The following is a 16467-nucleotide window of genomic DNA, read 5'->3' as shown; positions in this document are numbered from 1 at the left end:
GTAATTTGTACTGTGATCGACTGTAATTTGTACTGCGATGAACTGTAATAATCATTTGAATATTGTTCGTTAATTTTACGGCGAGCAGCTGTTGTTTATACGACGATGACCTGTAAGCTGTACTGCGATCTACTGTAATTTGTACTGTGATCGACTGTAATTTGTACTGTGATCTACTGTAATTTGTACTGTGATCGACTGTAATTTGTACTGTGATCGACTGTAATTTGTACTGTGATCGACTGTAATTTGTACTGCGATGACTTGTAATTTGTACTGCGATGAACTGTAATAATCATTTGAATATTGTTCGTTAATTTTACGGCGAGCAGCTGTTGTTTATACGACGATGACCTGTAAGCTGTACTGCGATGAACTGTAATTTTGTAATAAATGTAAAAATTGACAAGAGAATGAACACTGTTTTCCACGAGCTTTTAAGGGTAAATTCATTCGATTTACAATGGTTTTACTTTCGAAAGGCCAATTTATGCTATTTAATGGGTTTGTTCAAGTCTCAGAGCGCCGAGTTAACCTGTCACATTGATTAAAATAATTATATAGATAGTTATTTTTAGAACTGTAGCATTATATCTGAATATCTGTTGGTATATCTAGTGTCTTTAATACCGTAGTGTTATATTTCAGCATCGTTCTATAGCTAGTGTCTTTAGGACTGTAGAATGATATCTCAGTATTACTACATAGCTAGTGTCTTAAAGACGGTAGTATCTTATCTCAGTATTACTACATAGCTAGTGTCTTAAAGACGGTAGTATCTTATCTCACTATTACTACATAGCTAGTGTCTTAAAGACGGTAGTATCTTATCTCAGTATTACTACATAGCTAGTGTCTTAAAGACGGTAGTATCTTATCTCACTATTACTACATAGCTAGTGTCTTAAAGACGGTAGTATCTTATCTCAGTATTACTACGTAGCTAGTGTCTTAAAGACGGTAGTATCTTATCTCAGTATTACTACATAGCTAGTGTCTTAAAGACGGTAGTATCTTATCTCAGTATTACTACATAGCTAGTGTCTTAAAGACGGTAGTATCTTATCTCACTATTACTACATAGCTAGTGTCTTAAAGACGGTAGTATCTTATCTCGCTATTACTACATAGCTAGTGTCTTAAAGACGGTAGTATCTTATCTCAGTATTACTACGTAGCTAGTGTCTTAAAGACGGTAGTATCTTATCTCAGTATTACTACATAGCTAGTGTCTTAAAGACGGTAGTATCTTATCTCAGTATTACAAATAGCTAGTGTCTTAAAGACGGTAGTATCTTATCTCACTATTACTACATAGCTAGTGTCTTTAAGACGGTTATTTTATCTTAGTATCATATTTCAGAATTGTTATATTTGTTATCCTATTGTTGATATGGTTTAATGTGACTATAAAGTATCATTTTATATTCTATTGTTATTCATTTTGCATCATTTGATGCCATCACTTACGTTATTAGTAAATGCATCATCACAACCGAACCATTACGTTTATTCAATGTCATGACGTTTATTTTATTCAAGACTAATTGAGTTATACATCAGTTACCAGGTGATTGTCAACACGGGTGCTTATTTCCAGACGTTGGTCAAGTGACATTTGAGGCCTTTAACAGATACAAGATAAAATTGATCAAAATGTGGCTGGAATCATCCATAATATCGTAATGTCCTGACATGTCACAGCACTAACATCAGCATTAATGATGGTTTCTGAGTCCTGATATGTCACCGCACTAACATCAGCATTAATGATGGTTTCTGTGTAATGATATGTCACCGCACTAACATCAGCATTAATGATGGTTTCTGTGTAATGATATGTCACCGCACTAACATCAGCATTAATGATGGTTTCTGTGTAATGATATGTTACCGCACTAACATCAGCATTAATGATGGTTTCTGTGTAATGATATGTCACCGCACTAACATCAGCATTAATGATGGTTTCTGTGTAATGATATGTCACCGCACTAACATCAGCATTAATGATGGTTTCTGTGTCCTGATATATAACCGCACTAACATCAGCATTAATGATGGTTTCTGTGTAATGATATGTCACCGCACTAACATCAGCATTAATGATGGTTTCTGTGTCCTGATGTGTCACCGCACTAACATCAGCATTAATGATGGTTTCTGTGTAATGATATGTCACCGCACTAACATCAGCATTAATGATGGTTTCTGTGTCCTGACATGTCACCGCACTAACATCAGCATTAATGATGGTTTCTGTGTCCTGACATGTCACCGCACTAACATCAGCATTAATGATGGTTTCTGTGTAATGATATGTCACCGCACTAACATCAGCATCAATGATGGTTTATGTGTCCTGATATGTCACCGCACTAACAGCATTAATGATTGCTTCTGTGTCCCGATATATCACCGCACTAACATCAGCATTACTGATGGTTTCTGTGTACTGATATATAACCGCACTAACATCAGCATTAATGATGGTTTCTGTGTCCTGTCACCGCACTAACATCAGCAATAATGATGGTTTCTGTGTACTGATATATCACCGCACTAACATCAGCACTAATGATGGTTTCCAAATTTTGCTACTTTTTTAAACTCTATCTCTGATTTCTTTCTCTCTATGTATCACTTTTTCTAGCATGTCTCCCTCACATTCCCTTGCATGTGTCTATACTCTGGTCCTGGCATGTATCCATATTCCGGCTCGTCCACCAAAATTATATACAACTTAACACTAAGTGTTTCTTTATTGGACCAAACATACATTTTATACTCCATACTGTTTTGCTTTCTAGAATATTTAGTTGTTTGAATTAGAAATATAGAAGTTCGAGGCATTGAAAAGGATTGTTCAGCGGACAGTTTATTAATTAAATATATCGTTAAATACGGCTTCATATACATGGTTCTTGAATTTTACGGTCCATTGATTAGGATATAAGACGGATGAATGAACATGTTGGAACAATTTTTTTCGATAGTGACTGGTAATAGAACCTCTGAATATCTAAGACAGTTGTAAATCAATATATCATCAACTGCATGGTTTTTTACTTTCTTAGCATGCTTTTTAAGTATAGTCGCTCAACTACTTAAAAATGTTTCTAAAAGTTATAAAAAGAGATCGGATTCACAATAAGCCTTCTGAAAAATCATGAAATTTTAGAATGTTTGGTAAAGTAAATATCCTGTCTTGAAAGGTGAAAAGGCAAAAGTTTAAGAAAGTTTATTTAGGACATTTAGGTAAATAATTTCACTCCAGATATATACTTGGGTGTGAGATGAATATCATTTACAGCTTTTTTGTATAAATTCGTTGACATCCCTCTCATATTGTTTTCAGTTAATAATGTATAGGGGGATACGTAGACGATTTCGTGAAATTATGAAAGTATTTGGACAAGGCAAGTTGTGTAGCAGTAGATTATTATAACTTTTAAAAAACTATTATGGTGACACTTTTGTGTTTATGTGTGTTACCAATGTCTTTGTGAGCGAGCTGGGAGTACATCATATGTGTTCGCGTCTTCTTTTCTATGTTTTACCAGTGTCTTACTTCGTGGTACTGGAAATGTCTTTGCGTTTCCGTGTGTTACCAGTGTCTAACTGGTGCCACTGTAAATGTCTTTGTGTTTCTGTGTGTAACCAGTGTCTAACTGGCGCCACTGTAAATGTCTTTGTGTTTCTGTGTGCAACCAGTGTCCAACGGGGGCCATTGTTAGTGTCTTTGTGTTTATGTGTGTTACCAGTGTCTAACTGGTGCCACTGTAAGTGTCTTTGTCTTTACGTGTGTTACCAGTGTCTAACTTGGGCCTCTGGAAGTGTCTTTGTGTCTCTGTGTGTTACCAGTGTCTAACTGGGGCCACTGTAAGTGTCTTTGTGTTTCTGTATGTTACCAGTGTATAACTGGTGCCACTGTCAATGTCTGTTTTTTTGTGTTATCAGTGTCTAACTGTGGCCACTGTAAGTGTCTGTGTGTTTCTGTGTTACCAGTGTCTAACTGGACCACTGTAAGTGTCTGTGTGTTTCTGTGTTACCAGTGTCTAACTGGGACCACTGTAAGTGTCTTTGTGTTTCTGTATGTTACCAGTGTCTAACTGGGGCCACTGTCAATGTCTGGTTTTTTTGTGTTATCAGTGTCTAACTGTGGCCACTGTAAGTGTCTTTGTGTTTCTGTGTTACCAGTGTCTAACTGGGACCACTGTAAGTGTCTTTGTGTTTCTGTATGTTACCAGTGTCTAACTGGTGCCACTGTAAGTGTCTTTGTGTCTAACTGGGGACCCTGGAAGTGTTTTTTTGTGTGGTATTTCCAGGACATTGACTTTTCTATTGTTGTATATTTGTGATTATCTGTACTTTCAGCATTTCAGCCTCTAACTCTTTACTGTCGCTATACTCGGAATTGTTAGCACGACAACTAGTATAACCAAACATGGTAGTTCTGCGTATACAACACAAACGCCCTCGTCTTGTCTCTAGCATTTTCCCTCTTTAGCTCCTGACTAAATCCACTATACCTGCTGTCTCTGACCGTCCGCCCTATCTGTCTGTCTCTGACCGTCCGCCCTATCTGTCTGTCTCTGGTGTCCTGCTTGTAATACATTGCATTGTAGAGGCGACGTAACTGTACTATCACTAACACTGCAGCTCTTCGTTAGTTACTGGAAGCAAAACAAGGAAAACCATCACATGACTAACCGAAACGTGCACTGTTGTGGAAATAATTACCTTTTATTCTAGTGGAACAACTTGAAAATGGTTCAGTACCATTAATTCAATAAGCTGCAAACTTAATTAATACATTAATCGCATCTTATTGAATGTTCTGAAGTTATTTTTCCGTCGTTCTGTTAGATTTCAAGGTGTTGATGTTTTTACAACCATTTTCAGGTCGTGGCCATAGTATCTATCCTGTTCATCGTGCTGTCCACTATCGCCCTTACTTTAAACACTATACCCAGTTTCCAGGAGGCCAATGGCGACAACGAAAAGTTAGCTTTGATCGAAGCCGTGTGTATAGGGTGGTTTTCTCTTGAGTACCTTGCAAGATTTTGGGCGTCACCAAACAAATGGAAATTTTTCAAAGGACCGTTAAACATTATTGACTTGCTAGCAATTATGCCATATTTTATCAGTTTGGGTTTGACGGAAACGAACAGGCACACAACCGAGCAGTTTCAAAACGTTCGCAGAGTGGTGCAAATATTCAGAATAATGAGAATCCTAAGAATTTTGAAGTTAGCGAGGCACTCTACCGGACTGCAGTCTTTAGGCTACACACTACAAAGAAGTTATAAAGAGCTGGGCCTTTTACTTATGTTTTTAGCTATTTCTATATTATTGTTTTCAAGTTTGGCATATTTTGCGGAGAAAGACGTAGAAAAAACAAAATTTATTAGCATACCAGAAACGTTTTGGTGGGCAGCTATTACTATGACGACTGTCGGGTATGGTGACATATTCCCCACCACGGTGCCGGGGAAGATAGTAGGCAGTGTGTGTTGTATATGTGGCGTGCTAGTTATTGCGCTCCCAATCCCCATTATAGTGAACAATTTTGCTGAGTTTTATAAAGATCAGATGCGACGCGAAAAAGCGTTGAAGCGACGAGATGCTCTAGAAAGGGCCAAGAGGACCGGCAGTATAGTATCATTCCATTCTGTCAACCTCCGTGATGCATTCGCCCGGAGTGTTGACATGTTGGAGGTTAGCGTGACAAACAACAGACGTACGGGGGACAGTTGTGACAGTGAGGATAGTAAAGGCACTAGTCCCCCTCCCTGCGTCAGTAAGACTTTGGAGGAGTGTAAATCCTCAAATGAGACGGAACACAGTGATTCTACCAGTCTTCCAGGTTTATCCAATCCCAGTAATGCTAAACTCCTCAACGACGATGACTCCATCGGGAGAATGACGTCATCACAACCAGCTCTTAATTCCAGTCAACAGGTAAGTGGTGTTCTTTTTTGTTTTTTAAAAGTCTTTATAACATGTTTAATTTTGCATGGACATGGAGTGCTTGCTTTTGGTAAGAAGCTCATTTTAGAGAAACAATGACCTGTTTTGATATGGATTTTTAACAATGATGTATTGATAATATATGATTTAGGCTATCAACGTTAATAAAACACCGTTTTAAATTGGAGGTTGAAAAGTTGATAGGTTGTGCTGGGCAGATTAAACTATAGCACTTCATATCGTGCTATATTTGAATTAGAATAGGTTCTTGAAACTCGTCATTAATAGACAATGCATTTGATTTGATTTCGTTTCTAGCATGTCCTGTTTTTGTTTTGATACCACGTGATTAAATCTAATCCCGGGGTCTTTAAAGTGATTAGGTATGAAATTATCAATAAAATATTCAAGACTGTATTTGAAAATGTGTGAGTTAAAAGAAATTTAGTCTTTACATGAGTGCGCCGACATGCGAAAGAACAATTATCAGTGCCCCTTTTCCTCTGCTGTAAAAGGTTAGAATCGTCGTTAGGTAGAGATAACAGGCTGTTTGTGCCGTGGAGGTATTCCTTAGCGACCAAACGTCTTCGTGACTGGGAATTGATTCAATAACGTGGGCCTGGATTAAATACTTGAGGAACTGCACAACTTTCTGATCTTTATTTATAGACGTTTAAAAAGGTTTCATCATCTGTTGTGACTTGATCAATGAGTTTCTTGGACTCTAAAGAATCCATTACACATACCATCGTCTCGTTCAGTCGTTTAGCCGCGAAGTCGATTACCTTATTGTTGTAATTTAAACTAATGACAACGTTTATTTACAAAGAATCATTACTGAGGAAATTTCAGTGCATGTTGAAAGATACAAAATTACTCAACTGCGCATGTGTGCAAATATTATGACATCAACAGTCGAACCAAACATCCGTAGGGGTATAAAATCATAAAATATGTTCTTGCGTTCTGTGTTTGCTGTATCACCTTGTGGTATGGGATTGTAACAATATTAATCAACCACTCTAATCGTTTCCTCTACCTTGGCAAATGTTTTCGTGTTTTGTTTCTATTGTAGTCTTGTAAGTTGAGGCTATGCTATGCTGTTCGTGTGTTCAGAGTTCTAAGCTTAATGACAATGGACAGCCCTAAAATTGCTTTACATGTTGCATGGATAGTTTGTATACCCGCCTTCATGTTCCTCTGATCGAATTTTCATTTCGGCACGATTTATTGTTCGTTAGAGATATTGTTCAAGACATAATTTAACTGATCAAGATTCAGTTATTCATTTTGAGTTTTATGGCATAGACGTCCATGACTTATAAAGTTAAACTGAATCTTTAAAAATTGTCCATGTCTCGACAAGTTTGTGTTGTCAATTATTCAACTTGTTAAAATTGTCAAAAATATCGAGTATTCCCCAACCTTTCATCTGCCAATACAGTTAAACTTTATTATGCATTTAATTCGAGGTGTTACTTATCAAGTTGTTTATGTTGACAAACTAGGTAGTAAATGTTTGTTAAGATGTTTGTGTATTTAAAGATACATAAATTGTTAAGAATGACGTTCACCTCATGTCTGTTTTTGTGCTGTGATGTAAACCCTGTAGAAACACAGTCAGATTTCTCTACACCGAAAAACCGTAGTAATATTTTCACACATTGATACACCACAGTATTATTTCTACATATTGATACACCACAGTATTATTTCTACACAATGATATACCACAGTATTATTTCTACACATTGATATACCACAGTATTATTTCTACATATTCATATACCACAGTATTATTTCTACATATTGATACACCAATTTCTACACATTGATATACCACAGTATTATTTCTACACATTGATATACCACAGTATTATTTCTACACATTGATATACCACAGTATTATTTCTACACATTGATACACCATAGTATTATTTCTACATATTGATACACCACAGTATTATTTCTACACATTGATATACCACAGTATTATTTCTTCACATTTATATACCACAGTATTATTTCTACATATTGATATACCACAGTATTATTTCTACACAATGATATACCACAGTATTATTTCTACACATTTATATACCACAGTATTATTTCTACACATTGATACACCACAGTATTATTTCTACACATTGATACACCACAGTATTATTTCTACACAATGATACACCACAGTATTATTTCTACACATTTATATACCACAGTATTATTTCTACACATTTATATACCACAGTATTATTTCTACATATTGATACACCACAGTATTATTTCTACACAATGATATACCACAGTATTATTTCTACACAATGATATACCACAGTATTATTTCTACACAATGATACACCACAGTATTATTTCTACACATTGATACACCACAGTATTATTTCTACATATTGATATACCACAGTATTATTTCTACATATTGATACACCACAGTATTATTTCTACACAATGATATACCACAGTATTATTTCTACACAATGATATACCACAGTATTATTTCTACACAATGATACACCACAGTATTATTTCTACACATTGATACACCACAGTATTATTTCTACATATTCATATAAGACAGTATTATTTCTACATATTGATACACCACAGTATTATTTCTACACAATGATATACCACAGTATTATTTCTATACAATGATATACCACAGTATTATTTCTACACAATGATACACCACAGTATTATTTCTACACATTGATACACCACAGTATTATTTCTACATATTCATATACCACAGTATTATTTCTACATATTGATACACCACAGTATTATTTCTACACAATGATATACCACAGTATTATTTCTACACAATGATATACCACAGTATTATTTCTGCATATTGATACACTACAGTATTATTTCTACACATTGATACACTACAGTATTATTTCTACACATTGATACACCACAGTATTATTTCTACACATTGATATAGTACAGTATTATTTCTACACATTGATACACCACAGTATTATTTCTACACATTGATATAGTACAGTATTATTTCTACACATTGATACACCACAGTATTATTTCTACACATTGATATAGTACAGTATTATTTCTACATATTGATACACCACAGTATTATTTCTACACATTGATACACCACAGTATTATTTCTACACATTGATATAGTACAGTATTATTTCTACACATTGATACACACAGTATTATTTCTACACATTGATATAGTACAGTATTATTTCTACACATTGATACACCACAGTATTATTTCTACACATTGATATAGTACAGTAATGTTGCTAAACTTTGTTACACCACGGTTTTCAAACATCACACGGTTTTCATATTGATTGAATTCGCGACTTTACACGCACATATTTAAGGATATTTATGCTAGATTTCGTCTTAATCGTACATTTTAATACGTAGTTTATATCGAGTTTTACAACAAAAATGACCTTATCAAATACCTGATAATCTCCCTTCAAATGAATCTGCAGACAACTGTGACCATTTTCCATCGTATATACGAGTACAGAATGTTGTTTGTAGATCGAAATGATATGGTAAATCCGATACGAAAAGAATATATCTACATATATGACGATTCGATATTCTCTTCAATGGCAAGTTGTCCCACAGATGACTACAACATCACATGCAGTTTGGGAAAGTGAGTAAGAAGTGTGTTAGTTTGGTGGCTAAATGTATGTTTAAAAGCCATATATAGTTTAATGCAGTTTTTAGACATAAACGTGTGCAGGGTAGCATCTTACTGATTAGTAGAACAAGGAGCAGAATCTAGAGGAACGAGATTAGGAACAATAAGAAAGGGATGAAAGTGCTGAGTAATAATTCTGATCTGAGAAATTGAGGAAGAATTTGGTTCATGACTAAGGGAGGATGAATTATTATATAAATGTTATTGATTTTATCAATCATTTGAATCATTAAAATGATATATGAACGTTTGAATATATAACTGTAGTGTATCAATGTGTAGAAATAATATTGTGGTATATCAATGTGAAGAAATAATATTGTGGTATATCAATGTGTAGAAATGATACTGTGGTGTATCAATGTGTAGAAATAATACTGTACTATATCAATATGTAGAAATAATACTGTGGTATATCAATGTGAAGAAATAATACTGTGGTGTATCAATATGTAGAAATAATACTGTGGTGTATCAATGTGTAGAAATAATACTGTGGTATATCAATATGTAGAAATAACACTGTGGTGTATCAATGTGAAGAAATAATACTGTGGTATATCAATATGTAGAAATAATACTGTGGTGTATCAATGTGAAGAAATAATACTGTGGTGTATCAATATGTAGAAATAATACTGTGGTGTATCAATGTGTAGAAATAATACTGTGGTGTATCAATGTGTAGAAATGATATTGTGGTGTATCAATGTGAAGAAATAATACTGTGGTATATCAATATGTAGAAATAATACTGTGGTGTATCAATGTGTAGAAATAATACTGTGGTATATCAATATGTAGAAATAATACTGTGGTGTATCAATGTGAAGAAATAATACTGTGGTGTATCAATGTGTAGAAATAATACTGTAGTGTATCAATGTGTAGAAATGATACTGTGGTGTATCAGTGTGAAGAAATAATACTGTGGTATATCAATATGTAGAAATAATACTGTGGTGTATCAATGTGAAGAAATAATACTGTGGTTTATCAATGTGAAGAAATAATACTGTGGTTTATCAATGTAAAGAAATAATACTGTGGTATATCAATGTGAAGAAATAATACGGTGGTATATCAATATGTAGAAATAATATTGTGGTATATCATTGTGTAGAAATAATACTGTGGTGTATCATTGTGTAGAAATAATACTGTGGTGTATCATTGTGTAGAAATAATACTGTGGTGTATCACTGTGTAGAAATAATACTGTGGTGTATCATTGTGTAGAAATAATATTGTGGTATATCATTGTGTAGAAATAATACTGTGGTGTATCATTGTGTAGAAATAATACTGTGGTGTATCAATATGTAGAAATAATACTGTGGTGTATCAATGTGTAGAAATAATACTGTGGTATATCAATGTGTAGAAATATTACTGTGGTGCATCAATGCGTCTGTTACCCTTTTCCTGGCTTCGTTATGCTGCAGGTTTACACATTTGTTGAAAGCATGTTACGTAGTTACGATTTCAGTCTGTTGTCGCAGCTTATCACTTCTTCTGTTTAGTACAGTATGTTTAGATATTATAATGTATGGTCAGATCCCTCTCTGAATTCTCCCAGATTGAACACCTCGCCATCAACATATTGTTTCCATAGCCTGGACATCTAGCTGGTATAGTGGCTAGATCTTACTGCTACAGTTATCCCGTTAACATTGGGATGACAAAGACGTGATGTAGTCCTGCTGATAGATGCGGGAACTTCAATTTATTTTCTTGAATCTTTACCAAACTGTCTACCTCAAAATCGTCAATGCATGTTCACAACTTCGTTCATGAGATTTTGGGCAGACAGAACACATTGTGTGATAGTAATTTTTCGTCCTTTACAATCAAAAGCAATGAATCGCAGTGGTTCGAGTTGATACCGTGTAGTTCTCATTTTCCCTGCAGGATATCTGGTATAGACAAATTAAACTTGTGTAACAAGTCCACAGCTGGCCGCAGTGGGTTCTTGAATATACAATTGGGTCTATGTGCATTGATGTTTACTTATCTTGGACAGGATGACTAGAAGTCTATTTTTGAACTTTGTTGATTTGTCACAAGTTGTTCCAATATTTCTGGCATATCTATGGTCATGTATTTAACAAAGCAAAGGCTTTTACTTCTAACCACCTTACATATAGGCTATCTGTATTACATAATTAATATGTTTGTTTCTTGACAGTCCATTATAGTTTAACTAGGCAGCCTGCCGCACAAAATCCCTGTTTGTTTATGTCAGTTTTTTTTTTATTAACTAGACATCCTGTTACCGTTGTAAACACATTCAGTAAACGTTGACGTGGTTTTTATTGCTTTAAAAAAGGCCTGTTTTCTTTCTTGTTTTCATATCTCACCATCCAGATACAACGTACAGAGTGCTTTTTTGAAATATTATCAGTTATAACAGGTTAATTAAGTACCAATCTTACTTAAAAAGTCAGTCAGTGATACATTGTTTTGTATTAGATATATCAATATTGAATTTTAAAGCATCGTTCTCTTTATAACTATCCTTCTTGCTGCTAAATTCGAGAGATTATTTTAAAAGCACTTGTCAAGTATTGTATCTACTTTGTACTTTAGTCTTTTGATTTAAGAACGTTACATGTACAATACGTTCTTTAGCGATAGTCTTTGTTTCTTGGCACTTGTGTTCAGACAGGGCATGCTCAGACTGTTTAGAGTGTTTGCTTCCACGCAGCTGAAAGTGGCATTCATTGGTGATTAACCAGCGTTTGATGTTATTTCCTTATGTCGTAACTGAAGCGGCAGCAATTTTGTTTGTCATGGTGCAACTGTAAAACGATCTAACCGTTTTCCATGGTGTTCATTTTGTTCAACGAGGAAGATCAATTTTAAAAAAGAAAAGAAGCTGTAATAAATTCTTTTACGCAAATTCTTAAGAAATTTTCTCTTTCACAGATTAAAACACATTGGCTTTAAAATTCCTATAACTATTTGATGGTAAAGATTGAATTAAGAAGTGAACACGTGAAGAGCTCTGAACTTGATATCATTTTAAAAGAAGATAAAATTCCTGACACCAGCAAAATATATAGATGTTTACTTCTTTTGCAAAAAGTACATCAAGAACTGGTTAAAAACTAACTTTTGTTGCCATTTATCCACTAATCTCTGCTTTCCCTGCTTCAGGGCAAATTTGAATATCAACCCACCGCTGAATGTACTTCTGCACGTGCTCGGTGCACAATAGAGATGAAAACGCTTGTTCGACAGAGCAGCAATACAAGCACAGACACTTATAATAGTTGCATGACCCATCCACCTATGAGTCCTTGCGGTAGGGGAGTTCCGGTTCCGGTCTACTCCAACCTTCACGTCAATCCGCAGAAGTCCTCGCCGGAAGTCTGTGCATGTTGTACTTCTTCGGATATGAATGATCTAACGGGGTTATCCACCCCTGATGATATTTCCTTACTTTCTGATAAAGTCTTAAACGATAAACCTTCTGGTCAAATCATTCAAAAATTAGATGGGAGATTTACTACCACTTGGCAAAGAGTCAATTCTCCCCAACATGTCTTACAGCCGGAAGTGGATGACGGATTCGCCATGCGCCGGAATATTGAACCACAACGGCAACATCGAGCCAGCCTAAAAAGACACAAATCCGAGTCGAGTGAGCGACACCCACAGTTTAGTGATATCAAAGAAAGATCATACATGTCTTTTGATAATCTTCATGTGGACGGTTCTACAAAGTCAAAAAGTGCAAAATTCCGAAAAGCAGTTTCCTTGGCAACAAGACTACATTCCAGCCCATCTACTGGACGGAAACTAGCCAACTATCACCTCATCGCTAACCCGCAATCAGGTATAATCTCAAGCAAATAAGTGAAACGGAAATCATATCTTCATTCGGAAAAACACTTCTTCACAACTCTCAGAATTCGATTTTTAGAATGAAATATAGAATATTGTATGTAGGATTCATATTCTTGAAGATTGCTGTAACTTCCTCCACTCTTCTGTCACGGTATTTAGTCGTATTCATAGGTTGCCTAGAATTACACAAATATAATACGCAACATGGAAATCATTAGATTATCATCATGCAAATGATGTAATTAAATCAATGACATATTTATGCCGCCACATCCGTGACCTATTTTAACAAGGTTGATATACCGGTGGTAAAATTGTGCTGCTCTGGGAAGCCCTTCGTCCAAACGTTTCCATTTCAGTACTGTGCTTGCCTTAGAGGAAGCATTTCTTCTAACACTTACTGTATTTATTTGCATCTTCATATCGGATTGAATTTTTTCCTAGACTAATGCACTGTATCATTGGAATGGCGTGTCTACTGACAAACAGGACTGCTTTTTTTGAAGTGGTGCAGGTTGCCTGGTTTGCTGTTTGTCATTATCTCCTATGATGTACCAAATAATACCTCGGTATTTTGTTTGTGCAGGTTAATTGTTTAAATTTTTATAGAAATATTTCTTGCATATATTTTATTGCATGGTGCTTTACTTTTGGTATTTCATACGGGATTTTATTATTTTCTTTGTAGTGAGAAAATGTTTAATAGCTTTTTTATTAAAGTAATGCGACAGGTTATCTTAATTGTAACGAATAGCATTTTCAGTACACTATGTCGGCATGAAATTGTTGTAAAAAATAACATTTTTTTCTCTCGATTATTAAGTTGCTTTATACATCATAAACCATTTAAACCATACACGATCTGTATCGTTATATAATGGTGGATAAAAGTAGAGTTAAAGTATAGTTTTTTTCATTTATCAAGTTGACCGTCCATTGTGGCTAACATTATTTTAGGAACATAAAAGACCATATATGTATTTAAGTATTTTTAACAATCTTTGTCGTATGGTGGTTGATAAAGATATGATAAATAGGAAAACATACCGTCTGATAAAATCTGATGGTTTGTTTCATGACGTGATTATTAGTACAGATATAATAGTTAAGAATACTCCCACCGTCAGTTGTATATATACTTTGGTAGATAATGTGTCAACTTCCTGATATGATGGTTCAACTGGTGAAGGTTAATAAAGTCGTTGTTATTCAGGATTACAACTGTATCATTTTACACATCATATTTATTATGGTGACACCATCATCTGTAGTATTGTAGAGAGGTTAAAACGATACACAGAAGTAGTAATATCCCACCGTCTGTACTATTGTAGGGAGGTTAAAATGATACACAGAAGTAGAGATATCCCACCATCTGTAGTATCGTAGGGAGGTTAAAACGATACACAGAAGTAGAGTTACCCACCATCTGTAGTATTGTAGGGAGTTTAAACCATACACAGAAGAAGAGATATCCCACCATTTGTAGTATTGTAGGGAGGATAAAACGATACACAGAAATAGTGATATCCCACCTTCTGTAGTATTGTAGCGAGGTTAAAACGATACCCAGAAATAGAGATATCCCACCTTCTGTAGTATTTTAGGGAGGTTAAAACGATACACAGAAGTAGAGATATCCCACCTTCAGTAGTATTGTAGGGAGGTTAAAACGATACACAGAAGTAGAGATATCCCACCATCTGTAGTATCGTAGGGAGTTTAAAACGATACACAGAAGTAGAGTTACCCACCATCTGTAGTATTGTAGGGAGTTTAAACCATACACAGAAGAAGCGATATCCCACCATTTGTAGTATTGTAGGGAGGATAAAACGATACACAGAAATAGTGATATCCCACCTTCTGTAGTATTGTAGCGAGGTTAAAACGATACCCAGAAATAGAGATATCCCACCTTCAGTAGTATTTTAGGGAGGTTAAAACGATACACAGAAGTAGAAATATACCACCTTCAGTAGTATTGTAGGGAGGTTAAAACGATACACAGAAGTAAAGATATCCCACCATCTGTAGTATTGTAGGGAAGTTAAAACAATCAACAGAAGTAGAGACATCCCACCTTCAGTAGTATTTTAGGGAAGTTAAAACGATACACAGAAGTAGAGATATCCCACCGTCTGTAGTATTGTAGGGAGGTTAAAATAATACACAAAAGTAGAGATTTCCCACTTTCTCTAGTATTGTAGGGAGCTTAAAACGATACACAGAAGTAGAGATATCCCACCATCTGTAGTATTGTAGGGAGGTTAAAATGATACAAAAAGAAGAGATATCCCCCCATCTGTAGTATTGTAGGGAGGTTAAAACGATACACAGAAGTAGATTTACCCACCATCTGTAGTATTGTAGGGAGGTTAAAACGATACACAGAAGTAGAGATATCCCACCATCCGTAGTATCGTATGGTGTTTAAAATGATTCACAGAAGTAGAGATATCCCACCATCAGTAGTATTGTAGGGAGGTTAAAACGATACAAAGAAGTAGAGATATCCCACCATCTGTAGTATTATAGGGAGGTTAAAACGATACGCAGAAGTAGAGATATCCCATCTTCAGTAGTATTGTAGGGAGGTTAAAACGATACACAGAAGTAAAGATATCCTACCATCTGTAGTATTGTAGGGAGGTTAAAACGATACACAGTAGTAGAGATATCCCACCATCTGTAGTATTGTAGGGAGGTTAAAACGATACACAGAAGTAGAGATATCCCACCTTCAGTAGTATTGTAGGGAGGTTAAAACGATACACAGAAGTACAGATATCCCACCATCTATAGTATTGTAGGGAGGTTATACCGATACACAGAAATAGAGATATCCCACCATCTGTAGTATTGTAGGGAGGTTAAAACGATACACAGAAGTAGAGATATCCCACCTTCTGTAGTAT

General features: G+C 35.3%; 1 protein-coding gene across 1 annotated transcript in view; it reads left to right on the top strand.

Moving 5' to 3' along the window:
- LOC132556272 (potassium voltage-gated channel protein Shab-like) overlaps nucleotides 1-16467 on the top strand; it is a 224527-nt gene that overhangs the window by 195291 nt on the left and 12769 nt on the right. The window contains exons 5-6 of the mRNA XM_060220664.1: nucleotides 4906-5964; nucleotides 12857-13538. Of these exons, the coding sequence (XP_060076647.1) occupies nucleotides 4906-5964; nucleotides 12857-13538 (1741 nt within the window). The remainder of the gene's footprint in view (nucleotides 1-4905; nucleotides 5965-12856; nucleotides 13539-16467) is intronic.

This window comes from Ylistrum balloti, unplaced genomic scaffold, assembly GCF_031769215.1.
Source record: "Ylistrum balloti isolate Yb309-2 unplaced genomic scaffold, AGI_CSIRO_Ybal_v1 Utg369650, whole genome shotgun sequence".
Lineage (NCBI taxonomy): Eukaryota > Metazoa > Mollusca > Bivalvia > Pectinida > Pectinidae > Ylistrum > Ylistrum balloti.
The sequence above is the reverse complement of the archived record's forward strand: the minus strand, read 5'-3'. Positions and strand labels throughout refer to the sequence as shown.